This window comes from Octopus bimaculoides, chromosome 19 (assembly GCF_046866305.1).
Source record: "Octopus bimaculoides isolate indiv1 chromosome 19, ASM4686630v1, whole genome shotgun sequence".
NCBI lineage: Eukaryota > Metazoa > Mollusca > Cephalopoda > Octopoda > Octopodidae > Octopus > Octopus bimaculoides.
The window spans coordinates 21,604,570-21,631,184 of NC_142946.1; the positions used below are offsets into that span (position 1 = coordinate 21,604,570).

General features: G+C 35.4%; 3 protein-coding genes and 1 long non-coding RNA gene across 6 annotated transcripts in view; 3 read left to right on the top strand and 1 right to left on the bottom strand.

Annotated features, from left to right (window-relative positions):
- Positions 1-4,407: 4,407 nt before the first annotated feature.
- On the top strand, positions 4,408-13,963 carry LOC106872945 (caspase-7). 3 transcript variants are annotated; one of them, XM_089366584.1, is made up of 3 exons: positions 4,408-6,084; positions 8,179-11,461; positions 11,553-13,963. In XM_089366584.1, the coding sequence occupies exon 1, from the start codon at positions 5,160-5,162 to the stop codon at positions 5,904-5,906; it is 747 nt and encodes a 248-aa protein (XP_089222710.1). In that variant the 5' UTR covers positions 4,408-5,159; the 3' UTR covers positions 5,907-6,084; positions 8,179-11,461; positions 11,553-13,963. The 3 variants fall into 3 exon arrangements, with proteins under 3 accessions (XP_089222710.1, XP_089222708.1, XP_089222709.1); XM_089366582.1 differs by lacking the exon at positions 8,179-11,461 and having other exon boundaries at positions 4,408-7,334; XM_089366583.1 differs by lacking the exon at positions 8,179-11,461.
- LOC149131780 (zinc finger BED domain-containing protein 5-like) lies at positions 11,944-13,525 on the top strand. The gene is made up of 2 exons (XM_089337822.1): positions 11,944-12,075; positions 13,190-13,525. The coding sequence occupies exons 1-2, from the start codon at positions 11,944-11,946 to the stop codon at positions 13,523-13,525; spliced, it is 468 nt and encodes a 155-aa protein (XP_089193948.1).
- A 5,096-nt stretch (positions 13,964-19,059) lies between the features above and the next one.
- On the top strand, positions 19,060-21,413 carry LOC106872946 (caspase-7). Its single transcript, XM_014920125.3, has one exon. It carries the CDS (start codon positions 19,751-19,753, stop codon positions 20,594-20,596), a length of 846 nt encoding a protein of 281 aa, XP_014775611.1. The 5' UTR covers positions 19,060-19,750; the 3' UTR covers positions 20,597-21,413.
- Positions 21,414-22,168: 755 nt separating this feature from the next.
- The window catches only part of LOC149131781 (uncharacterized), a 40,963-nt gene continuing 36,516 nt past the window's right edge, over positions 22,169-26,615 (bottom strand). Inside the window, exon 3 of the long non-coding RNA XR_016245189.1 lies at positions 22,169-23,810. This is a non-coding gene — a long non-coding RNA (uncharacterized LOC149131781). The remainder of the gene's footprint in view (positions 23,811-26,615) is intronic.

The following is a 26,615-nucleotide window of genomic DNA, read 5'->3' on the forward strand; positions in this document are numbered from 1 at the left end:
GAAAACACATTTCCCTGTCATCACGTGACTGATTATTATTTGAAGCGGCAACTTCTTCGAACCGTTCCCGCCAGAACGCAAACTGACCAATCACAGCTCCTAATAAGGTCACGTGATAGTGTTTTTCTAATACCTATTCGGGAGCCTATCATCAACTGTAAATAGACCAAATTATACCCGGCAAATTCGTCTCGGTTCAGATCTCTTTGAGATCTGTTCCGTGTACCACACAGCAGCAGCAGCAATTCCAGCGACTACCACCGACGTCGCCATCAGCAACACGAGTCTACGACTACTAACCAGCATCATCATCGCCACCAGATTCGCCAACCATAGTCAACACGACTTTCTACGTACACCAGCGTCCAAACAGTAACCGCGGCACATATTCTCTCTTCGATTCTGTTGGGTGTTTCAGCTTCACCACGATAAATAAACAGACAAGAGTTCAGCCAGCGACGAACATCTGTATAACAAGAACCCGGCCCGGCATGGAAGCCACAACATCACAACTAGTGATCGCTCTGCCACACACACAGCCTCAACTTCTTTCACATACAGACTCTTCCTATTGTGTACTCTAAGAACTGGTATAAATGCTCACACGTGTTATTTTTGAGAAGTGTTCCCCACTCGGTGGTGTTTCGGAGCAAGTCGTCCATAATTGTTTCATTTTTCTCTATTATGTGCGTATGTGCATCCGTAGATTTGTAATGAAGTAATACGCTGCTTCTGTTCTCTTCTACTTCTCTAGTAGAAACGTTTAGTTTGGAATTTACTTCTATTGACGGCTTCTCTTTTCTGCTTATTACTTCAATAGAAATCTACGGATGCATATATGTACATAATAGAGAAAAATGAAACAATTATGGACGACTTGCTCCGAAACACCACCGAATGGGGGAACGCTTCCTAAAAATAACCTGCAGTTGTTTCCTTCAAAATTCCTACATGCTCGAAATGTACATACATCAAGGTATATTTGTAGAAAATTTCACGAAAAAATATTAATTTTCATGGAAGTAAAGAAGAATTTAAGTGGACTCTGTTGGAATTTCCGAAAATTGTTCCCCACCCCCATTCCAAAACACTTTCACCGAAAATTTTTGTATATTCGGGATCTACATAATAAATACAATATGCATAGAAAATTTCATAAAAAAATATTCATTTTTCTGAAAGTTATGACCTTCCAAAGTCTGGGGGGTAGAACTCTGTAGTTATGCCTATATTTGTATATATATATATATATATATATATATATATATATATATATATATATATATATATATATATATTATAAGGTTTTTAACTTTTAAATTTTCATATTCAAAAGAGATAGAGACTTCAAATTCGATATATCGATTTATTCACCACTCTATGTTAACATTTCTGTGCCAAACTTATCCAGTGACTGGTCCATTGGATTTAGACATTTGGCACTTCTTCAGGAGTGGTTACCATTCGAGTAATATGCTTTATTTAAAAGCAGCAGAAATATAACAAAAAAACCGTTACTCTGAGTTTCACGTTCCCGTGTCCGATGAACGGGAACGTGAAACTCAGAGTAACGGTTTTTTTGTTATATTTCTGCTGCTTTTATATATATATATATATATATATATATATATATATATATATATATATATATATATAATGATAGATCAACAAAAAAGTACTCCATCTGCTGAGAAATAGATATATGTATGTATGTATATATATATGTGTATATATATATATATATATATATATATATATATATATATATATATATAGGGAGAATTCACAAAAAACAACAGACGAAGACAGGTGATATTGAAAACAAATAGATATATTAGTATAACGCTCGGGTATTGAGAAAGTTTTATATGTGTGTGTGTATCTGTAAATAACATGTGACAATTAAATTCGGTAGCCATGATAAAACTCTGAGTTTCGGATGTTGGGGTGGAAACCCACGCCACCATCTCTTCAGTTATCTGGCCTTCGAAAAAATACTATGTAAATGACCGTTAAACAAAGGGAAATTACTGTGCGATTGACCGTTATTAAGGCAAAAGAACTATTAGAATGACCGCTAAGTGAGGGGAGGGAGTAAAGGTAAGGGAGTAAAAATGTCCATAGCATTCGCATAAGTGCACCAGTCCATACATACACATGCGCGCCCGCACACTCACGTACATGCACCTGTAGTGTACCTCTCTCTCTGTTATATATACATGAGTGCAGACATAGTGGTTAACAGCTAGCCTTCGGCCATACGTTTTGACCCTGTTGTGTCCACCACTCTGATTGGTTGGTATTGGCGTATTTTTGTCTCCTGTTTTATTTCGCGCCAGGGTGCAACCCAACCAATCACAGCCTTCAGATAAGGTCGCGTGGGACAGTCTTTCTGAACCCCTGTTTGACCCTATAGTATCTTATAAATAGGTAGCTTTTCACCGTCCCGGTTGTCAGTCAGCTTTAGACCTTCTGAGGTCTAGCCGCTGGCCACAGAACACACAGCTAGTTCCAGCGACGACATGAAACAGCTTCATGGAGATCCAACACTTCGTTCAACAGCTTACTGCAAACTCCTTCTTCGTCGCCACCGCCAGCTTCTTAGCGTCTACACCGACGTCTCTACGTACACACCACCAACAGCACCCGCACAGGTTCTCTCAACACTGTTTGTGAATTGCTTCACCATGATTAACAGCGAGTACAATCTGCGAGACCTCCTGTACCAAGTAACTGGCCGCAGCATCGGAGCTTCAACTTCTCGTGCGACAGTGACTTTTCTCGGCTCTGCCTTGCCGCCACAACTTCTTGTACAGCACTTCAACTACTGTGTACCTTGACTATGAACTGGTATTTACCATCCTTGTGTCTGGACTTTCTTCTAATGTCCTTGTAGACTCTTTTCTATGCTTTGTATTTCTCGCACACACATAGATCCAAGTTTGTATACACATACACTTTGCATGACGGCCTGTCTATTATTGTGTTTATTATGTCGCACTCACACACACAGACATACAAGTTGACATATCAATAAAACCTTCTACCGGTTGTGTCTCTCTTTTCCTTTTTGGCACTTATACTCAATTAACCTCTTTTCTTGTTTTTTATTTGTATCGACCGTGCGATGTGCTAAAAAAAGCCATTCCTCGTCACCATATCCTGGTCACACGGTCGTTACATACCTATATGCATATACTCATCCACCCTAATTTGAAACACACGCATGCTCACCCACACATTTGCCAAAAAATATATACATGCCCGCATATACGCTCGCACACAATATATACATACCCGCATACACACGCGGGGAAAAAAGTTCATACACACGTCTGTATACGCACATGGGATCTTTTTTAAAACGGGGGCCACATTTTTCATTAACGAAACACTTTGAAACTTGGATCACTGGTAGAATGTGTCATATAAAACATCTTTTTCTCTTAGTCTTCTTAAAAAAAAAAGAAATCCATAAATTATTCCATGTTAAAGTTGTCGTATTTCTGTAATTTCAACCAATCACTGACGTCCATTCAGCCGATATACATTAAGTGCCGACTACATAAACAAACGATTCTGAAACAATTAACCCTAACCCTAGGGTTAGGGTTAGGGTTAAAGCAAATTTAAAATGAAAAAAGCAAATAAAACGAAGAATCGTTTGTTTATGTAGTCGGCACGTAATGTATATCGGCTGAATGGACGTCAGTGATTGGTTGAAATTATCGAAATAAGACAATTTTTTACATGAAATAAATTCAAATACAAAAATATTTTTCTGTTCTATAACACAAAATAGATAAGTATACGAAGTTTGGAAGTCTTTCGGTACCAAAAGCACTACGTAAAACATTAATGAAAAATGTGGCCCCCGTTTTAAAAAAGATCCCGCACATGCACAAGAAAAAACAGGGCTAAAGGCAAAATACAGAAAAAAAGTGTAAAAAAGCAATAAGGGTAAAACACGTGTGTGCGTATATAGACGATAGTTGTTGTTGATAAACAACAGCAGAAATTTTATTCAGCTGAATGCACGTCATTGATTGGTTGAAATCACCGAAATACGACAAATTTAACACGAAATAACTTCGTAAATAGAAACTTTTCTCAACAACGCTAAGAGTAACTGATGTTTTATATGACACATTCTACCAGTATACGAAGTTCCAAAGTGTTTAATTAAAGAAAATTAATTTCTCGATCTGCCGTTGAAAGGGAAAAGATCTAATTGCTCTTTTGGTTAATTCTTATTTTGTAACAATTTAAATAATACTTTCATTTTCGACATTTTTTTTTATATGACTTGACGAATTCAAAACATCAGTTCGGTTGTTTCCGTGAAAAGCTTAAAAGCACATGGTCAACTGTCATGAAATGGGAGGAGGAGAAGAAAGCCAATGAGTTGTACGTGCGTGCGTACTTGTTCCTCTGTGAGTGTGTGTGTGCGTGCTTGTTCTTGTCTGTGTAAGGCTTTTTTTCTTCTTCAAGTTTAAAATGCGTGCTTGTTCTTGTGTGTGTGTCTGTCTGTCTGTTCTGTTTTTATGTATTTGTGTGTTGTGGAATATAGATATAACGAAATTATGCCAGCAATGTCGCATTTTAAACTTGAAGAAAAAAAGCCTTACACAGACAAGAACAAGCACGCACGCACACACACACTCACACACACACACACAGAGGAACAAGCACGCACACACACACACACAGAGGAACAGGCACCCACGCACGTACAACCCATTAGTTTTCTTCTCCTCCTCCCATTTCATGACAGTTGGCCACGTGCTTTTAAGCTTTTCGCGGAAACAGCCGAATTGATGTTTTGAATTCGCTGAGTTATATCGAAGGAATGCCGGACTTAATGAGGTTTTACATAATGGCTCCGTAATATGAAACAAACATTTTCATGAAAATTATTTCACGCAAGTTCTCAAATAGTTTTTCTGGTTTTGAAGGTGAGATTTGAGGGCAGTCGTAGCTAGGCGACAGAGACTACTGTTTCAGTTATCAAACCCGGAACTAAATTCAAATCATCTCATTGCTACATTGACTAACATGGATGACGTACCTGCAAAAAGGAAAAACTGAATGACAGTACAGGCGATCACTTCGATCGACCAACTGAGGTCGAACTATTGAAATGGTTCGAAAGATATGATATGACACATAAAAAGCGAGGTATCGCCTACATCTTCAACATTGAAAATTTCAGTGACTCGGAACTTAAAATTTGTCATGGAATATCAAAAGACGCACAAGATTTTAAAAGTGCGTTAAGAAGTCTTGGATTTTGTGAAGAAGATATCCATGTTCATACAGATTCAAGAACCGAAGAAATGAAGGAGATTTTGCAAAGCTTTGGCGAGGAAAATCTTGATGTTGGTATTGATTGCTTTATTTGTGCAATACTGAGTTGTGGTAACTCAGACGGTCTTATCTATGGATACGACGATGCAATTGAACTAGAGAAATTACTTTCTTATCTGAAACCCGATCGTTGTCCATGTTTAAAAGGAATACCTAAATTATTCTTTGTTCAAGCATGTCGAGGAAGTAAGATTGATTCTGGGATCGAAAAAAATGATGCTGATTCCAATGGATTTGAAAAAACGTCACCCAAAATTCCAGTTATGGCAGATATTTTGGTTGCTTATTCATCGTGTAATGAATATCCTTCTTTTGGAAGTAAAGAAAGAGGCTCGTGGTTTATGCAAGCTCTAAGTGACATTTTAATGAAATATGGCAATAAACATGAAATCATGACACTTTTAACCGCTGTCTCTAACTATGTTGCCTCTTTTGATTTCCAAAGTTCGGATAATTCAGTATACAATGGCTGTAAACAAATGCCTCACATTACGTCGACATTGACCAAACAACTGAAATTTTTGAACCGGGATCCTTAAATAGAAACGGAGCTTCTTACAGTGAGAATTTCTGATGCACGCACACATACGAAAAAGATATATTCTAGAAACTCATGTCCGCAAGAAATAGAAATGGAGCATATTTTAGGAACTTATATATATTCAAATACAAACACTATTTTTACATATAATACCTGCAATATAAATTGTTAAATAGGTAAATGTAATATTTTCAATAATTGCTAATATGATTACAGAATTAATTTGATTTTATAAATATCATCTAACTTTTTAAGACGTTTAACTAAAACTTTTTTCTACCATAAATTTCAATAAGAACACAAGTGCCTTACGTGTACACTCTAAATCTCAAAATAATTCTTCACTCTGAAAATTCAACTAACATTGTTTGGCGAACCTGACGCACTGTCACCCCTACTTCCGAAACCTACCTTTCCGACTTTTTTCCCCCACCGGATTCCTATGTTTTTGATGACAGAGATTCCGAATATGAAAAAAAAAAAGAAAAAAAACGTTTTCAAAATTTTTAATTCCCTACCAATTTTAATTTTTAACTTTCTTCGAATTTTTTTTTTTTTTTTTTTTCAATCTACGTGGAAAAATACGGAGATTAAGATTATGCAAAGTTTCAAACTGTTTAGTTAAAAAAAATAATTAAAAAATCTGTGATTGAGATGGAATAGATCTAATATGAAAAAAAACAAGAAAACAAATTTTAATTTGGAAAGACTTCCTCCCGGCCCCCACCCCATTTTCTCGCATTTTTTTTTTTCCAAAAACCTCCGCTTTTGAATACGGAGAGTCCAGAAAATTGTCAAAAATCGGCATTTTGAAGTTTCTTGGACCCCTTCTTCATTTTTCACTTTTTTCGTAACCCTAACCCTAAAACCTTAATCTTAAACCTAAAATCCTAACCTTAACTAGAAAAATTTTTGGAAATTTTATCTCTGAATCATAATCTCGGTTTTTTTTTTCTGCATATTTTGAAGAAAAAAAGATTAAAATGAAGAAATTAGGTGGCGGGGGTGTAATTTTAAAATCCCGATTTTTGCGAATTTTTTTGCAGATTCGTATTCTCTGTAGCCGAAAACGGGGGTCTGTGTAGAAAAAAAAATAAAATAAAAAAAGGGGTGTTGGGGGGTACAAAAGGAAGTCTTGCCTTTAATTTCAAATTTTTTTATGAAAAACTCCAAAATTGATCTACACCCCCTCGTCACCCCATCCTGTTGTCTAAAAGTGAAAATGAACGGCTGTTATATCCGTTTCGGCATGCGTAGATTTATGCAAAAGGATCACGGCATGTGAAACCCTCACTACGAAACTCGATATGCTAAAAATAACAGCTAAATGCCTGGAGAATGTTTGTGTTTGTGTGTGCGCGCGCGCACAATTTCTACGACCGAAGCCTTGTGAGTGGATACACATGGATGAAGCCCCATTTTGGAAGTATGTTAAAGTTTTTATTATTTTGGAATGAAGAACACAAGCATAGGTGCTGAGCCAGTGACTAAACTTGTAGTATTTTGTTGGGATTAATCCAATGAATTGTATAAAATGTATTTGTGTTCTTCTTTCTCTGTTCATTCAGATAAGCTGTAGAAATTGTTGCGTGTGCGCTCACACACACAAAAATTCTCCAGATATTTAGCTGTTATTTTTAGCATATAGAATGAGGGTTTCACATGCCGTGATCCTTTTGCTGTTTCACTATAAATTTACGCATGCGGAAACGGACAAAACAACAGTTTATTTTCACTTTTAGACAGTGGGATGGAGTGGCGAGGGGGTTGCGGATCAATTTTGGAGTTTTTCATTAAAAATTTGTAAATTAAAATTTGCTTTTTCCCCCATATTTTAAATCTCCATGTTTTTCCACGAAGACTGGGGGAAAAAAAAGTTAAAAATTAAAAATTGGTGGGGAATTAAACATTTTGAAAATGTGGTTTTTTGCATGTTCGGAATCTCCGTCATCGAAAACATAGGAATCCGGTGAAAAAAAAAAAAAAATCGGAAAGGTCGGTTTAGGGTAAGGGTTTGTTGATTATTAGATTACTGATTGTAGTGTAAATTATCGGGTACATTTGGGGCAATGAGTTATGTATACAAACGAAATTGTTTTACTTGAAATACTAAATGAAGACGAATTATTGTATGTTACAGAGATGGTATTGCAGTTTTGATGACATGTGTACATCATAACATCTTTAAAATTAATGTTTTTTTTAAATGTTGTCTTTAATTAAATATTTCTATAGTTACCTATATTCTTTTATTCCTTTTAATGTTTCAGACTTTGGCCATGCTAGAGCACTACCATAAAGGGTTTTAGTCGAAGAAATCGACCCTAGCCTAGTACTTATTCTATTGGTCTCGTGCCGAGCCGCTTTGTTACGGGGACATAAACACACCAGCATCGGTTGTCAACAGACACACACACATAAATACACACACGCATGTACTCACGCACATGTATACAGGCGCAGGAGTGGTTGTGTGGTAAGTAGCTTGCTTTCCAACCACATGGTTCCGGGTTCAGTCCCACTGCGTGACACCTTGGACAAGTGTCTTCTACTATAAGCCTCGGGCCGACCAATGCCTTGTGAGTGGATTTGGTAGACGGAAACTGAAAGAAACCCGTCGTATATATATTTATGTGTGTGTGTGTGTGTCTATGTTTGTTCCTCCACCCTTGCTTAACAACCAATGGCACATTTTGGTTGTCTCACCTCCATTAAAAAATTGGGTTACCTCCCCACTAAAAATTTGAGTTTGTAGCGAAGAGTTTGGATTAAATGTGTTAGATCCTTTTGATTCAATACCTCAACATATTTTTGACGTTTGGCCTCCTCAATAGGCATGTTATTATAAAAAAAAATGTTATTAGATTCAATAAGATGAATATTGTTTTCAATTTTCATGTTTATTAATTTTGTCAGGTTTATTGATTTTTCCTTTTTTTCGTTTTTTCAAGAGTTAAACAATTTCTTTAGATAACCAAAAGTACCAATATTTTTCATAAAATGGGGGGGGGGGCGGGGAGATAGCCCAATTTTTTAATGGGGATGAGATGACCAAAAAGTACCCAACCGATGTTAGTGTGTTTACGTCCTCGTAACTTTGGTCGGCCCGAGGCTATAGTAGAAGACACTTGCCGAAGGTGCCAAGTATTTGTTGACTTACACATTATTATATCTTACAGTTAAGGCGGTGAAGTGGCAGATCCGTTAGCACGTTGGACGAAATGTATAGCGGTATTTCGCCCGTCACTACGTCCTAAGTTCAAATTCCGCCGAGGTTGAAATTACCTTTCATTCTTTCTGGATCGATGCAGTCCCCTTTGCACAAATTTTAGGCCTTGTGCTTCCAGTAGAAAGGACTATTCTAAAAGTTTACAGCGGGACTTAAATTTGAAACTGTGATAGCTTAGTAACGAGAAATGGGTCACAGCGTATCAGGTAACTTACTTGAAATCGGCTGAAATTATGTGATCGATAGAATACTCGACGAATTTTTGTTCCTGTAACAGGGCTACAAGCTGAGATGCGGGCCAAAATCAGGAGACAGACAGAGGGAACAAGGGTCCATGAAAAGGCAGGTTTTAGTGGTCGCGGCCGAGCCTGAATTAAAAGGAATCGTTCGTTGACAATGAACACAGAATCTTCTCTCCTCTCGCGACACGAAGATATATGCAGTCATATCTCTAATATCTCGGCAAAAACCCATATATGTTTATATGTACATAAAAGGTTTCATCTAACATTAAATGGGCCTAGTTGTAATATAGGTAACAGTCAAATCAGCCAAAATCAGTCCATCTATTTAACGAAAGTTTTTCTTTTAGTTAAATACTTATAAATTAACTAAATATTCTTGTTCCCTGATAGTAATACAGATTGCGTTTAAAATAAAAGTATTATTTTGTTCTCCTGCCGTAAACTCGTATTTCGTTTTTGTTTTGGTATCACAAATAAAACATATATTTATACATTACACGTTTAGGCGCAAGTATTGCAGTGAGGTAAGAAGATGCGTGGTCCCTTGAGCAAGTGTCGTCTACCATAGCTTTGGGCCGACCAAAGTCTTGAGAGTAGATTTAGTAGACGGAAACTAAAAGAAACACATTGTGTGTGTGTGTGTCCCCGGATTAGATAAATCTTTATATTATGCATTAAATTTATATATATATATAAATATGTGTGTGTGTGTATCTTTGTGTATGTCCTCAACCACCGCGTGGCAACCGGTGTTGGTGTGTTTACGTCCCTGTAACGTAGCGGTTTGGCAAAACAACACGATAGAATAAGTATCAGGCTTAAAAATATATTTGGGGGTCGATTCGTTCGATTTAATTTCTTCAAGGCAGTAGAAACAAGTAGATTTCTTCGATATTATGTTGTAATTTACCACAATACGATCTAAATTAACGAAGGAAAGTTTTCTTCTTTTCTCTCTACTGTTTTTGGAATGTGTGCTGGAAAAGGGGGAAAGGAATTTTTTCCGAAATTCTTGAGTAACTCTATAGTTTTGATTCGTTTTTCATAAACCTTTAATTATATTTTATATATTATTAGTAGTAGTATTGAAATTAACTCCTATGTCCCTTTTCTCAGAAAAATCTGATGCTCATACGATTTAGCATTACAAGGGAAGTCACTCTTCATACACTTCTTCAGTACAGGAGAGATCTGCGTATTGCTTTCTTAATTTTTCGATGAATACGGTGAGGTAACGGAATCGTTAAGCACCGAATAAACTGCTTAGCGGCATTTTCATCTATCTTCATGTTCTGATTTTAAATTCTAATGAAGTCGGCTTTGACTGTCATCCTTACGGGGTCGATAAACTAAGTACCAGTTGATTACTGAGATCAATGTAATTGACTGGCCCTACACAAACACACATACACACACACACACACAGAGAAAAAAAAAAAGACTATTAATTTTTCGAAGCGGGCAGTGGATTGACAGAATCGTTCGAACGTCGGACAATATGTCTCGCAGTATTTCTTCGACTCACTGAAGTTTATATGAAATACTTGTCATGAACTAACGTAAATGGTATAGATTAAAATTTTTTCCTCAAAATTGCTGCTTTTTCGCCTAAATTAGAAAAAATTATCAATTTTTCCGAAATATATAAAAAACGTGGTTTGATTCTTTTAAGCATTTGTTCATGTCATCTTTCTCAACGCCCACGATGTCCCTAAAGTCCTTATGCGGTAAAATATAACATCAAACGCTTTAAATTTATTTTTTATTCGTAAATAAGGATAGATAATCTACAATATAAAACCGAAGGCAAGCATATCGGTTGTATTTGTTCCATAAAATTGTTTTTAATATCCTCTCGAATTAACGAGTACTCATTCATTAAGGAACGAGCACGCTAGACTATAATTTGTTTGAAAAAATGTGATTAAGATGTTTTAACTATTCAAGATCAATTTTTACAAAATTTGCGTAAAAAACAGCCAGTCACGACTGTTTGAAAACCCGGCATTCAATTCAGCCGATACCAAACGCAAGAGAAAAAGAATAAAAATGTTTGGGATGTTTTCCTCAAAATAGCAGGTAAAGTATTTGTAAAGAATATATCTTGTTTTTTTGTGTGTGTGTGTTTAAAACGAATTAAATATTAAATAGTAGCCTTTTTTTTTTCCAGAAAATCACGGCATTGCACTGAAAAAAAGATGAGAATTTTCTCTAAACTTGAATATAATTTTGTATAAACCAAAGCCATGTGTGCCAAAGTAAACAACAAAAAGAGCAGAAGAAAAACATATACAATTTCACAAAAATTGGAAGTGCTGAATCACAAGAAAAAGAACCCGTTGGCGACACAAGAGAAACTGAAGAAGAAATTCAAAATGTCAATAGGAGTTATTAATAGTATTCTAAAGAACAAATCCAAATACGAGCAAAGCAAATGATCACCAAAGAAAGAAGAATTTAGGGAATCCGAATGTTACAAAAGCTATCCACGATCCACTTTTTGAGTGGATTCAGAAAAAAGATCAAATTTCCACACAGTAACCAATGATATGCTGAAGATTATGGCTCTTAAAATTGTATATCGTCTTCAAATCAAAGATTTTAAAACTTCACAAACGTGGATTACACGGTTTAAAGAAAATTTCGGCATAAAATCAAGGACAATTTCCGGAGAAGAACTAATAAATCCCGTTGTAATAAAGAACTCATTCTCTGATTTTTTTTTAAAATCCCCAAAATACTCTCCTCAAGATATTTTTAATTGCGATGAAACAGTCTTATATAAATGTCCTCCCAAAAGTACACTGGTTCTCAACACAGAAGAACAAGCCTCGGGAATATTTTCAAAAGATCGCATTTCAATACTTTCTGTGTGAATAGAACTGGTGGGAAAACAATGCCTCTTATAATCGGTAAATTCAAATCTCCGCAGGGTTTTAAGGATATTTACATGGAAGCTTTGGGACTAGAATATACTCATAGTGGAAAATCTTGGATGACTGGTTTTATAATTAGCGATTGGTTGAAAAGGCTTAATGAAACATGGTTACATATAATAGGAAAATACTTCTTTTGCTCGACAATACTCGACATTGCATCGATATCAATTTGAGCAATATAGAACTACATTATTTGCCGGCGAATTGCACATCAAAAATACAGCCTATTAATGAAGGTGTTATACATTCTTTTAAACCCTCTTACAGAAAATTTTCTTAAGGAATTTAAGTATGATAAACGAGGAAGATATTAATTTCATTGATCAGATTAAGAAAATCAAGTTATTCAATGCTCTTATAATTGTGCCATGGGATTCCGTTCCGGTCGATACAATAAAAAATTCAGTGTTACTGTGATAAAGTTTGGCAGATAAGGAAACCACAGAGTGTTTTATGCTCTGAGGTTTTGGCGTCTACTTCACAAAAGCCCAGCAAGTTAAAGAGGTATTTACAAACGAAGCATCCCAGTTCAATAAATAGAGATGTCGACTTCTTCAGACGCGAAGCCTACAGATTGACGAAATCCAGACTTGATGACACGGAACATTTACGGTTGGTTTGAAAGCGTCCTACGAGGTTTCAGGGATAAAAGCTGTTGTGAAAAAGCCTCACAAAATCGGCTAAGAGTTTATATTGCCTTGCTGCAAAGATATCATATTGAATGTACTAGGAAGTTCTGAACTTCAGAAGCTGAAGCGTGTCTCTCTCCCTAATAGTAAACAGGCAAATAAATGACCTGTCTGATAACATTCTATCGCAGTTGATCTCTAGGCGTCACAATTCACTTTTGAATTTTTTCGCGATCCAGCTTGATAAAACGACAGATGTTTCCAACATAGCCCAACTTTGCGCCTATGTACGTTATGCACATAACAATCACCTGGAGGACGAATTCCTGTTTTGCGAAACCCTCAGCACCAAAACAACCGCAAGAGAAACATTTAACAAAGTGGACAAATTTTTTGAGGCACATGGTATCAACTGGGATCATGTCATTGACGTGTGCACCGATGGCGCTCCGGAGATACTCGGCTGCCGTTCCAGTTTTCAGACTTTGGTGAAAGAAAATTCCCCAACTGCTTTTGGTATACACTGCACGATTTATCGACAAGCACTCATAGTGAAAACCATGCCTGATGAGTGATTACAACAGTGAACTTCATCAAACCGAATGCACTCATCTCCTATCTGTTTGCCGAGTTGTGCAAAGAAAGTGATTCTGAATTCGAAACACTCGAAAGTCATCCCACAAGTGAGATGGGTTTGGAGATGGGTTCGTAGTACCTTGGGCAGGTGTATAAGTGTATTCTGCTAATGCCTCGGGTCGACCAAAGCCATGTGAGAGGATTTGGTAACCGGAAACTGAAAGAGGACCGTTATATATATATATATATATACATACATATATAAATGTATGTGTTTTTTCCAGTGTTTACAAATAACGCGAAAAAATACAGTCACCAGGGTAGCAAAAATTCACACAAGTAACAAGGATGTAACAATCTTTCTTTAAAAAGGTAGAGACTCCAGGTTTAGGTGAAATGTTTTGTATAATATAGATAAATAAATAGATGGAGTTAAACGCAGGTGTTATTCAAATTCATTTACTTCCGACATATGTTTCGAAGACAACATTGGTATTATTCCAGAAGGAATAAAATGGTGACAGACGGACAGACACATAGATAGATAGAAAGATAGATAGATAGATAACTTTCTTTATTGGCCACACAGAGGGGACAAATACAAATGTAGAGCTTTTCTTTGTGAAAATGAAAAACAAAAAGGTAAAAATTGAGAAAAAAATAGTAAAATTCCGATCAAAAGGGATCGGAAAAAGAAAAGACGATCAAGAGGGATCGGAAAAAGAAAAGTCGATCAAAAGGGATCGGAAAAAGAAAAGACGATCAAAAGGGATCGTGTGTCACTGAAGAATTTTAAAAATGTAAAGAGCAAGATTAGGTTTATCCGTGGAAAGAAAAGCCTACGGAAAAGACCACGGTAACCTCAGGCAAGGAAGGATGAAACACATGAGAGCAAAGTGCTCTCTCTCTCTCTCTCTCTCTCTCTCTCTTTTATCGATTTACAGGTTCATGCTCAAAATGGTTTCGTCATTCGCACGCACCATCTTTGCTACATTCACCCACCTTTTTTTGAAACTTTCACGAGACAAAAACTGTCTCTCCATTCTCACCTTCCTTTTCAAGTGGTACTTGAAAAAGTTGATGAGAGATTGGCCAGAGAGGTAAGTGTTTGTCTCTAATCCTTTCGCTAGAGTCCACCACACACATTCTTTCACCATGGCCACCAGTACGATGAAGACTGCTTTGCCTTCCCGGTTGAGGGAAGTGGCGGAGCAATTGTCACGATAGACTAGGCCGACAGGCTAACACGTCCCACACGTGACAGCAGCCTTTGGGCATAAGCCCACAGGTCCGAAATGGTTGGACACTGCACGAGTGCGTGCAGAACGGTTTCGTCGCTCTGACCGCATCTTGGGCAAGTCGGTCCGGTGTGTCTCGAACCGTGCTTGTAGAGCTTATCCCGAGTAGGTAATGATTCTCGAGAGCACTGCCAGGCCAGGGATCTCTGGTGATTGTCCATAGGTCCCGGCCCGAATTAATTAACAAAGGTAACATTTTCATTAACGATTTAACTTTTAAGTTAACTTTGAAAATCATTATCGGGCTAATTAACTACCGTTACATTTAGCTTCCATTTACTCAAATCCGTAAATCCAAAAATTTTATAAAAACCGGTGAACATTTAAAAGTTTCTATTGTTTTCAGATTGTCTTAGCATATTCAATATTGTACGCATCGTTCTTTCAGCAACAATATAACGCTACTTATTATCATAAAAAAACTTGTAGGACCTCGTTTGGCCCTGCCTGGATTTGAAACCAAATCCACCCGCGTGCTGCTTGCAAATACAGCGAGAAATTTCTTTGTCTTGTCAAGAGGGAACAATGATTGATGGGTTTCCACTTGATCCGTGACCTCGCTGAGGTGGATGTCAACAGAGAATTCTATAAAGTGGAAGAAATTAATGGAAGGAAAAAAGTTGGTAAATATTTCGGTGTGAACGCAAATAGCAGTTACTTGGTAGCAGGGCATGCTAGAAACAGCAGCCAAATCTTTCCTTTTCTGGAAAAAGGAGCCGTTTACCTGTGATTTCGATGTCACATTCGTTGAACGCATGCAAAATAACCTGGAAAAGAAAAAAAGGCCTGCGAAACAAAACTCTCTTGGTGGGAAACGTCGAGGTCCCCACCACCCCTCCCGCCTTTCTTTTCCAGAAAAATTAGCCTTGCGGCGGTTTTGGATGTCAGATACTTTGAATGCCTCCGAAAAAAACTGTGGAAAAAAATTATTCCACACCGAGGTACGAAATATTTACCAAAAGAATAAAATCTTGAGCCTAATATACCTGTATTTTTATTAATTCAAATTAATGTACCTCATCTTGAAAAGTGGCAAAATTTTTGTTGGTTGCCACCTGGGATAATTTTTGTAACAAATAAAGCAGGTAAGATGCATTAAGAATTTCAATTTTATTGTTTATCCATAATGTTGTTGCTTTTACACCTGTTAGTTAAATTTACCTGCCCATAAAAGTTAAATTTACTCAGCAAGATCAGCTAAAGTTACATAACTAAAAACCAGAGGTATATAAAGCACCCACTGATAAAATGTCAAATCTGTATGTAAAAAAATTTGCTAAGTTGCAAGCAAATATTTTGGACACCCCTCTTGAACCTGAATAATTCAAAATAACGTGAACAAATAAGCATTACATTTGACAGATTAATATGAACACTAAAGATGTTTTTAGGTGGGTTTTTTTTCTTACACACACACATAACACGGCTTCGATCGGTTAGGACTATACGTATGTTACTTTGACATCATCATTCCATAAAATTTGTTTATGGGGAGAAAAATATTGAAAAATATCAATAGATGTGTGAGTGGGAAAGAAATATGGAGGGGGTTTTGGGATGTGCTAGAAACAACAACCATATCTTCCTTAAATCACACATTTTCCTCTGGAATTATTAACATTTTTTTTTTAAACGTGAGTTTTAAGTGCGTAGTGATAAAAAAAAGTGGCTGAAATCGTTTTGGACTGGGATTGTTGGGGTGAGGAGTGAAACAAAATAAATTTTCAAAATTCTTTTCTTTTTTTCGTCAAAAGGTGCCTCTCATTATTCTGAAGAGTTTGGTGAAAAACACTGGGAAAAAAACCCCGTCAAAACGGAGAAATTCTCACTTATGTGGGCCGTCTGATCCGAAACTTTTCACCCCACCCCCTTCCATAAATTTCTCTGTAATTCTAATCTACACCGTTTGAAAGGCATTTGTATAAAATTTCATTAGAAAATACCTATTTTCCAGAATGTTATGAGGGGGGAAATGTCGGGCCCTGTGAATTTTGCAAAATCCCTCTCTTCAACCCATCGAAAAGTTTTTCCAACAAATCTTCACAGGATATAAGCGATTATTTGGTGTAAGTTTCCTTAAGAAGTTTCCAAAATTCTGGAAGTTATGAGGCAACAAAGTTTGTGGGGGTATTAAACGCTAGTTGTGCCTTTTTTCAATAAAAATTAACTTTAACTTCCGTTACATTTTCAAAGAATTAACGGATTAACGATTAACGAAGTTAACTTTTCGATTAACGGTACCCAGCTCTGGATATATATATATCATGATAGATCGCTGACCACTACATTTATATTTTTTTCTCCTTGTTTCTTTCCGTGTTACTTTCAGTTGAAGAGCGTAGGCTCGAAACGTCAAAGACTTTCTCTATTCCCGAGCATTAAACTAATACATCCATTTGTTGTTTACACCACCTGTCTTCGTCTGTTGTTTTTTTCGTAAATTCTCCCATATATATATATATGTGTGTGTGTGTGTGTGTGTATGCATGACGAGCTTCTTTCAATCAACCAAATCCACTCACGAGGAAGCACGTGGTTGGGGGGGAAAAAAAGACTTATCACACAAACACGTCTGCGCCTATAAGAACTACCCAAAAACCTGATTTCCATCCCTTACCCGAAACATTTTTCGCAATAAATTCCGATATCTCGTGAAAATTTCATTAAAAACTATATATTTTAAAGAAAATCATTAAAAAACTTTTTTTATCAAGGTACGGAACACATATCTGCAGTTATGCCCCAAGAAAACTATTTTAAATAAATTATACATCTTGATTTCTATGCTATATATACAAGATCTCGGTGGTATATTCAAGGGAGTTATGAAAGGTGAAGTCAACCTCGATGGAATTGGAACTTGATATTTAATTAAATAAACACAACAATGGCATTACTTCTTTGATTGTAAACCTAAAATTACTTAAAACTCAAAATAGAAAACACAAGAAAATTTTTTGGGGATCTACAGCCACAACCAAAAGAAATCGCTGTATTGGTATTGAATCAAAATGTGGCTGCTACGAACTGTATATGGCTGCTAATCTTGGGATTAGGTCAACAGCTGTACATAGAAGAAAATGACGAAATCTGTTGAGATTTTTACGAATAAACTTTATTTCTGATTGAGAGCGTTTGAATGTTTATTGTGCTTTGTGTAACTGAAATAGAGTTACAAATGTTGAGTCTTTAAATGTTATTGAAATAGCATTACGATGTATAATGAGAGAGTTTGGATGTTATTGTTATTAAACTAGTATTAGAAAAGTTACTGGTAGTCATTGTGTTACTGTGGATCGAAAAATTTATCCACATCCATGCAACCATTCTCTCCCCCTTACATTAATAAATGCAAAAGAATTAAAGATAAGACCTTGAATGTAACTATGATTCTTACTGGAGAAAATCAAAAACAACACCTGGTTTTCCAATTAAAAACTTTGAACGTTTGAATACAAAAATTCCTTTTCTTTCCCACCCAAAAAGTCACTAAGTGGGAAAAAACAAAACAAAGACCAAACAAGTCAGGTCACACTGATACAAAAGTCACGCCTTCCCTCTCAAACGTTTTTCTTCTTCCCTTTCCTTTCCTTCACCCCCCCCCCCCCCCACAAAACACTGTACCTGTATGTATGTATCTCTCTCTCTCTCTCTCTCTCTCTCTCTCTATATATATATATATATATATATATATATATATATATATATATAAATGAAACATTCAAACACTGAGATTTGAAGTTAGATGTCACTACTGTTCATATCATCTGTGGCTAAATTCTAAATTTGATGATATCACCAGTAGTGCCATGGGTGGAACGCAGTTATAATAGCTAGATAGATAGATAGATAGATAGATAGATGCCTAGTGTAGGATATCGTAACCTCAAGGCGTATTGATGATGATTTCATTGCTATATATGTAAAGGACTCATCTATCTGATCACGCACAGAAGATTCCGTTTTTGTTGTGATGATTCTGTAGCTGGTGCTTATAAATATTTAACCTGATTCATTTCTGATCCAGCAGATTTGTGATCAAAGACATTCCACTCACAAACGTCCATCTTCGCTTTTCGATATTTTATTCAAAATATTGTTTTATTTTCAAATATTCTCTGGAGATTTATAACAAGATCTGCAAATTGACGAGGAATGTAGCTGTCATTTCTTGCATAATGGGCAACAATATTTTGCACGCACACACACACACACACACACACACACACACACACACACACACACACACACACACACACACACACACACGAATATATCGCTCGTTGTAATTGCTTAGTGCCAGGTTAATTGTAATTCCCTTGGCCGATGATGAAACGCATTTTATTTTTATCTTCTTTAATTTTTCCAAGTACCTCGAACTACATTATCAAGTGTTTTCTTTAATAAAAGAAGAATGGCAGAGTGTTCTACGAGTGATCTTTTAGCTTCAAAAACTATAGTGATGGTTATAAATAGAAAGCGTGGGAAAAACGGGATAGCCACAATTAGAACATTTTTTTTTAATAAGGGATGGTCATGATTTGAACGCTTTAAAAAAAAAGGATGGTTTCGGTTGGAATGACTCTAAAGAAAGAGCGACTGTTAGAAAGTCGCTTGTTTCGTGTATCTGCACATTTTTGCATACTGAGTGAATAAATCGGATTTCGAGAATTTCCAAAAACTTATTTAAAACGTAACAGTCATCTCCCTTGATGTGGGAAATGCATAGATACACTGAGTTATCGTGTTGATTCGTCGTTTGATTATTTCTTAGCAATACAGACACTAACCACTTTCCAAGGGTTTTCGAATCTACCCCATTAACAAATAAGAGGTAATTGTTCCAAGTGATTCTGTAATACAAAAGTATAACTTTACTCTTTGATATATCATACCAGGAAACTGATTCAGGTCATCTTTGATATAATGACTACTACGGATGCTCAATGTGTAAGTGAATACACAACAGATGATCGTTTTCATCAATCAACTGGGGAGGATTTAATGAAATGTTTCAATAAATATGACATGACGCATAAAAAGCGAGGTGTCGCTTACATCTTCAACAATGAAAATTTCCAACACTCGGAACTTAAAACTCGACTCGGCTCATCAAAAGATGCAGAAGATTTTAAAAAGGCATTAATTAAACTTGGATTCCATAAAGATGATATCAATCTTTATACAGATGCAACAGCTGAAGAAATGTGTGGCGCTTTGAAACAGTTTGGAAAAAAAAATTCTCATCCTGATCTTGATTGCTTTATTTGTGCAATACTAAGTCACGGTGACTCAGACGATCTTATCTATGGATACGACGATGTTGTTAAACTAGACAAATTGCTTTCTTATTTGAGACCCGGTTGTTGTCCATCTTTAACAGGAGTACCTAAATTATTCTTTGTTCAAGCATCTCGTGGAAGTAAGATTGATTTTGGGATCGAAAAAACTGATGCTGATTTATTAAGGAATCGAGAAAGGGCACCCAAAATTCCAGTTATGGCAGATATGTTGGTTGTTTATTCATCGTGTAATGAATATCCTTCTTTCGGAAATAAAGAAGGAGGCTCGTGGTTTATGCAAGCTCTAAGTAAAATTTTAATGAAATATGGCAACGAGTATGAAATCATGAAACTTTTAACCGCTGTCTCTAACTATGTTGCCTCTTTAGGCTTCCAAAGTTCGGATAATTCGGAATACAATGGCAATAAACAAATGCCTCAAATTATGTCGACATTGATTAAAGAACTAAAGTTTCAGTCCAAGAACTAAATGTACCGTTTACTTTAATATACACACTAAAGTTTTATGTAAATATATGTATACAAATACAAAATGCATGTGCTTTTATATATAATTCCTAGACCTAAAATGTTTAGATAAATGTAACATTTTAAACTAATTATTTTTTATAACTGTTAATATGATTCCAATCTTGATTTGGTTTCTTTTTAAGGTGTTTAACTAAACCTATTCCTACTATTTCGTTTTGGGATTTGGTTTTCAAGATTCTTTAAGTGAGTTCGTGTGTTGAAGCATACACTGTTGTGTCTGGGGAGAGTCATTCTCTTTTAGTGCCTTATTTCCTTTATTTTTCTAAAATTCTCGTTGCGTCTTGCAAACTTTTAATAGTTAAAACTATTGAAAAGGTTGCAAGACGCAACGAAACTTTTAGAAAAATAAAGAAGGGAATAAGTGGAAATTTTACAGGTTAGTGTTAAATTATAAGGCACTAAAAGAGAATGATTCTCCCCAGACACAACAGTATTCCCTACTATTCTTTATCAAAAGGAATACAAGTGCCCTATTTATTCACGCACAAACATGCATATACGAAATATACAAACAGAAAATGACTATTTGTGTATGTGTCTGTGTGTGTAAAATGAATATGAATTAGCAAACGAATTACCATCCCCAAGTATAACGATCTATATTTCAAACTAATCTTTCTCCCTGAAAATTCAACTGACATTGTCTTATATACAACTAAATATGAACACTATTAAGATATAAACAAACGATTGATTACTTATTTGTTTTGATATTTAACCGATTCGCTAACAATAACGAAGTGATATTGAACCAGTGTTTGCGTTGTTATTATTATTATTAGCATAATGATCATTGTAAGACAAAAAGTAAAGCTAATTAGCGCTAAAAGAAATATATGACAGGAATATTCATCAAGAAATAAAATACGATGAATTGAAATAATTTTAGATTTAGTAAAAGAATTAAAATTCTAGGTGAAAATATATAAGACTAATAAGATACTAAAATTATGATACTGTCTAGAAAAAGAATAATAGCTATACCATCACATAAATTAAAATTTTAAAACGGTGTGTGTGTATATAATATATATATATATATATATATATATATATATATATATATATACCAGCCTATGTAACCTAATGTTACCACGTACGTCTGATGTATTTTAAAGTTATTTAAAGCATAGTATCACTGAATTATTTTCTTTCTATCTTTTAATTGTTCTAATAGTTTCTTCGTTTGTGCCAAAGTGTTACTCAATTTTACTCGAACCCTTTTCAGTACTTTTTGGTTATCTCACTCCCATTAAAACATAGGGTTTTATGAGAAATATCGGTACTTTTGGTTATTTCTCTCAACTAAAAAAATTGTTTAACCCTCAAAAAAAAAAATGGAAAAAATTAATAAACATGAAAAGTGAAAAGATAAAACATCGTATTGAATCTCATAATATCACACGAAGCTGAAAAAATTAATAAACTTAAAAACTGAAAAAATTAAACATCTTAATGAATCTGATAACATTTTTATAACAAATTATACCATGCCTTTTGTGAAGGCCAAACGTCAACATGTTGAAGTACTGAATCAAAAGGATCTAACCCTTTTAATCCAGTCTTTTGTCGCCACATAAACTCAATTTTTTAGTGGGGTGATAACCCAATTTTTAATGGCAATTTTTTAAAATGGGGATGAGATAACCAAAAAATACCCCCTTTTCATTTCGAAATTATTAGATACATTAATATATTATTTCCAGAGAAATCAACTCTTGATATTCGAGGCTCTTATCATTCAACTTCGTAAGGACAGGGTGTCCATGACTTACCTTTACTATTTGAAAATTTCAGAAAGAAAAAGAGTAACACAAGCAAATTATCTTTTATTAGGACCATCAGAACACTTTCGTGTGGGTTCCATTGGTTGCACACAATTTTTTGTTTCTTGTTTTTCTCAAATAGTAAAGATAATTTTATGGACATTCTGTATTTTATGCAGTGAAAAACACAACTCTAGCTGAAGCATGGGAGACAACTTATGAAAATACTTGGAGTTTTACGAATGGAATTCCCCTTGTACCACTTAAAGCACAAATGGAATTCCCCTTGTGCTTTCAGTTTTACAAATGGAATTCCCCTTACAAAAAAATAGCACCAAAATCGGATCTTTATGGTTTGACGGGCAACACTTGTTTTCTTAACGAAACACTTTCAAACTTGGGATACTGGTAGAATGTGTCATATAAAACATCTTTTTCTCTTAGCCTTCTTAACAAAAATTACTTCTTAATAAGTTATTTCATGTTAAAGTTGTCGTATTTCTGTAATTTCAACCAATCACTGACGTCTATTCAGTTGAATACAGTTAGTGCTGTTCGGTGTCAAGTGTGTTATTCCCTGTTTAATTATATCATTATTCCCTAGTAAGGGTTTAGGGTTCGGGTTTTAGAGTTAGGTTGGGGTTAGGGTTAGGGTTATGAGTTATAGGGTTAGGGTTAAGGTTATGGCAAAAATAATCATAACCCTAACTGTAATCCTAAAACTAACCCTAACTCTAAAACCCGAACCCTAACCCTAAAACCCTAAAGCTAAAACCAGTACAAACGCACGAACGATGTCATAAATAACAGTGACAAACGAAATATATACCACTGATAGTTGTTGTTGACAACGGATAGTTTTTGTTGACAAACAACGGCACTAATTTTATTCAAGGGAAAAGATCCCCTGACACCGTTGTTTACATTCCACGGCGTAATTGTTTTCACCTCAATAGACGTCAGTGATTGGTTGAAATTACCGAAATACGACAATTTTTTACATGAAATAACTTCGAATACAAAATTTTTTATCTGTTGTATAACACAAAATATACACGTATTCGAAGTTTGAAAGTGTTTCGGTACCAAAAACACTACATAAAAAAATGTTGCCCGTCAAACCATAAAGATCCCCAAAATCTGTTACTGTACAAATTAATCTGTGGAAGACCATGTCTTCGTGTCTAGGCTTTGTGGCGAAATTCTCGTTTAAGCACTTCATATAATTCTTCATAACTTTTTAATTTGGAGAATTTACAGAAACTTTTTGCGAATTTCTCTTTTCAATACACGGGAATTCATATGATTGTAGTGGCTTCATGCAGGCATGGCGTGGATTCGATCCTCGATCGCCAAATTTCATTTAACATTTCAACAGCACTTTTCCTACAAAGAAAACAATGGTTGACAGCAAGTCACGTTTAGCATAATACTAAAGCCATCTTTGACTTTGAAAATTGAACTCGAAAACTGATGTTTATTATGCACAAACTAAGATTATTTGATATTGCAATGCCATATAACCGCCATAAAGGGCTTTCTAGTCGAAGAAAATACGCCAAGACTTATTCTTTCTAAGCTAGTACTTATTCTATCGGTCTCTTTTGCCAAACAGCTAATTTACGGTAAACACACCAAGGTCAGTTGTCAAGCGTTAGTGGGAGGACGAACACAGACACAAAGAAACATACACATACATAAGTGTGTGTGTGCGTGTGCGTGTGTGTGTGCGTGCGACTGGCTTCTTTTAGTTTCCATCTGCCAAATCTACTCACGAGGTTTTGGTCAGTCCGAGGCTTAGTAGAAGACACTTACCCAAGGTACCACGTAGTGGGACTGAACCTGGTACTGTGTGGTTGGAAAGCAAGCTTCTTACCACACAGCTACACTTGCGCCTATATATATATATATATATATATATATATATATATATATATATATATATATATATATATATATATATATATATATATATATATATATATATATATATATGTATATGTATATGTATATGTATATGTATATGTATATATATATATATATATATATATATATATATATATATATATATATATATATATATATATATATATGTATATGTATATGTATATGTATATGTATATATATATATATATATATATATATATATATACATATATATATATATATATATATATATATATATATATATATATATATATATATATATATATATATATATAAAACAATAAAAGTCACCTTGAATCTTGCTTGCCTGCAATGTTACCCAGCCAAACTGGCGCCTAATGGGAAAATACTATGAATTAAGTATGCCCTGAAATGTTAATACGAACGGAATAAAATAAGTTTTGCGTAAATCGAACAAGTAGTTTGGGGGATATTAAAGGTTTTCGGGGTATGAATATCCAAAACGGTGCATAATGGGAAAATAGTCCGAAAATAATCTTAATCCTGAAAAGAAACTCTTATCTTTTGATTAGACACTGTGACTTGACAACGAAAAAATACGATTTTTTTTTTTTACAGTAAATGTTTCTATTTTCGCTTCTGTTAAACACAGTACATTAATCATTTAGAAATATTCTTAAGAGAATGGGATTTCAAAAATGTAAGTTGTTTGTACAGTAGGTGTTTATATTTTAGCTTTCTTTAAACAGACAATATTTCAATGTTTTTACCTCCGCCTTAGCGAAGGCGGAGGTACTGTTTTCAGTCGTGTTTGCATGTTTCTTTGTTTGTCCGTGGACAAGATATCTCAAAACCGTTAGATGGATTCGGATGAAACTTTCAGGGATGTTTGGCCTCGTGACTGTCTCGAAATGATTAGATTTTGGGATCGATCCGCAGCTGGACAAGGATTCTGGACTATCTTTTCCTGTTTTTTCAATTAATTTTTAAGAGCGGTTGGGTTCATTTTTAGTATTCTCGTTTGTGAGAGCAATCGAGTTTATTCCACATATTCTCATTTTAAAAGCCATCTCAGGCTAATTGTTGAGAGCATGCTGGTGTTGCTTTGGCGGAGGTTTGTGCTCTCTGAGTGCTCTTGTTTTAAATTATTTTCAAGTAAATACCATTAAAAAATTTTTTTGGCATATTTAACAAATATTTTCAAGTGCAAATGACTTTAAAAATATGGTAAATATTTCATAAAAGACCCGTTCATAACCTCGGCGTGAAATATTTTTTTTCCATAGGTTTTTTTCGAATGCATTCAAAGTATCTCACCCGCAAAGAATTGGCTGCTATTTCTAGCACGCCCTGCTACCAAGTGACATCTATTTGCGATAAAGGACCCGAAATGCCTGTTACGTAGTAGCAGGGCGTGCAAGAAATAGCAGCGAAATCTTTCCTTTTCTGGGGAAAGGAGCCGTTTACGCATGATTTCGATGTCACATTCGTTGAAAGCATGCAAAATAACACGGAAAAGAAAAAAAAACGAAACAAAACTCCGTTGCTGGGAAACTCAGAGTTTAAAGGTGATCCAACGGGTCATGGGTAGTCTAGTATGTTTATATATATATATATATATATATATATATATATATATATATATATATATATATATATATACAAAATTAAGAGGAATGACCACTATAGTGGACAGCTAATATGCTAAATATAGATGTCAAATTGCCATTTCCACGAAGAGTTTGTTCTCAAGAAAAATTTCAAGAAAAAAACGCCAAAATGTAAAAATGAGCAAGACAAATGAAAATATACGAAATAAAAAACGATTACCTACGTACCATGATTTCACTTGTTAATATTTACGTATGTAAATACGCAAATATCTGCAAGATCGTCAGCGTAGTCCGTTGCTTACAAAACACAATTTCCAGAACTAGATACAAAACGCTCAACCGAAATAGAGCATGTATAAAGTTCTACAAATTATATTTGGGTGTATTTTTCAAATGTCTTCACTTTGGCGCGCTGCGGCAGTCAATAAATTTCAGCAGCTAATATATATATGATGATGGTGCGCCCTTTCAAAGCCTAGCCAGGCTCATGGGCCCGGTTTCCTGGTTTCTATGGCGTATGTGTACCCCCCACCCCACCCCACCCCGCTGGACGGGACGCCAGTCCATCGCAGCCTTACTCAAGAAACAGGAAGAAAGAGTGAGAGAAAGCTGGGGCGAAAGAGTACAACAGGGGTCGCCACCCCACCCCCTGCCGGAGCTTCCTGGAGCT

Bases quoted from the DNA above. Each gene is read 5' to 3' on its own strand.
- LOC106872945 (XM_089366582.1), top strand. From the start codon at position 5,160: ATGACACATAAAAAGCGAGGTATCGCCTACATCTTCAACATTGAAAAT.
- LOC149131780 (XM_089337822.1), top strand. From the start codon at position 11,944: ATGGCTCTTAAAATTGTATATCGTCTTCAAATCAAAGATTTTAAAACT. The intron at 12,076-13,189 runs GTAATAAAGAAC...TTCGCGATCCAG, and splicing joins AAGAACTAATAAATCCCGTT to CTTGATAAAACGACAGATGT.
- LOC106872946 (XM_014920125.3), top strand. From the start codon at position 19,751: ATGACTACTACGGATGCTCAATGTGTAAGTGAATACACAACAGATGAT.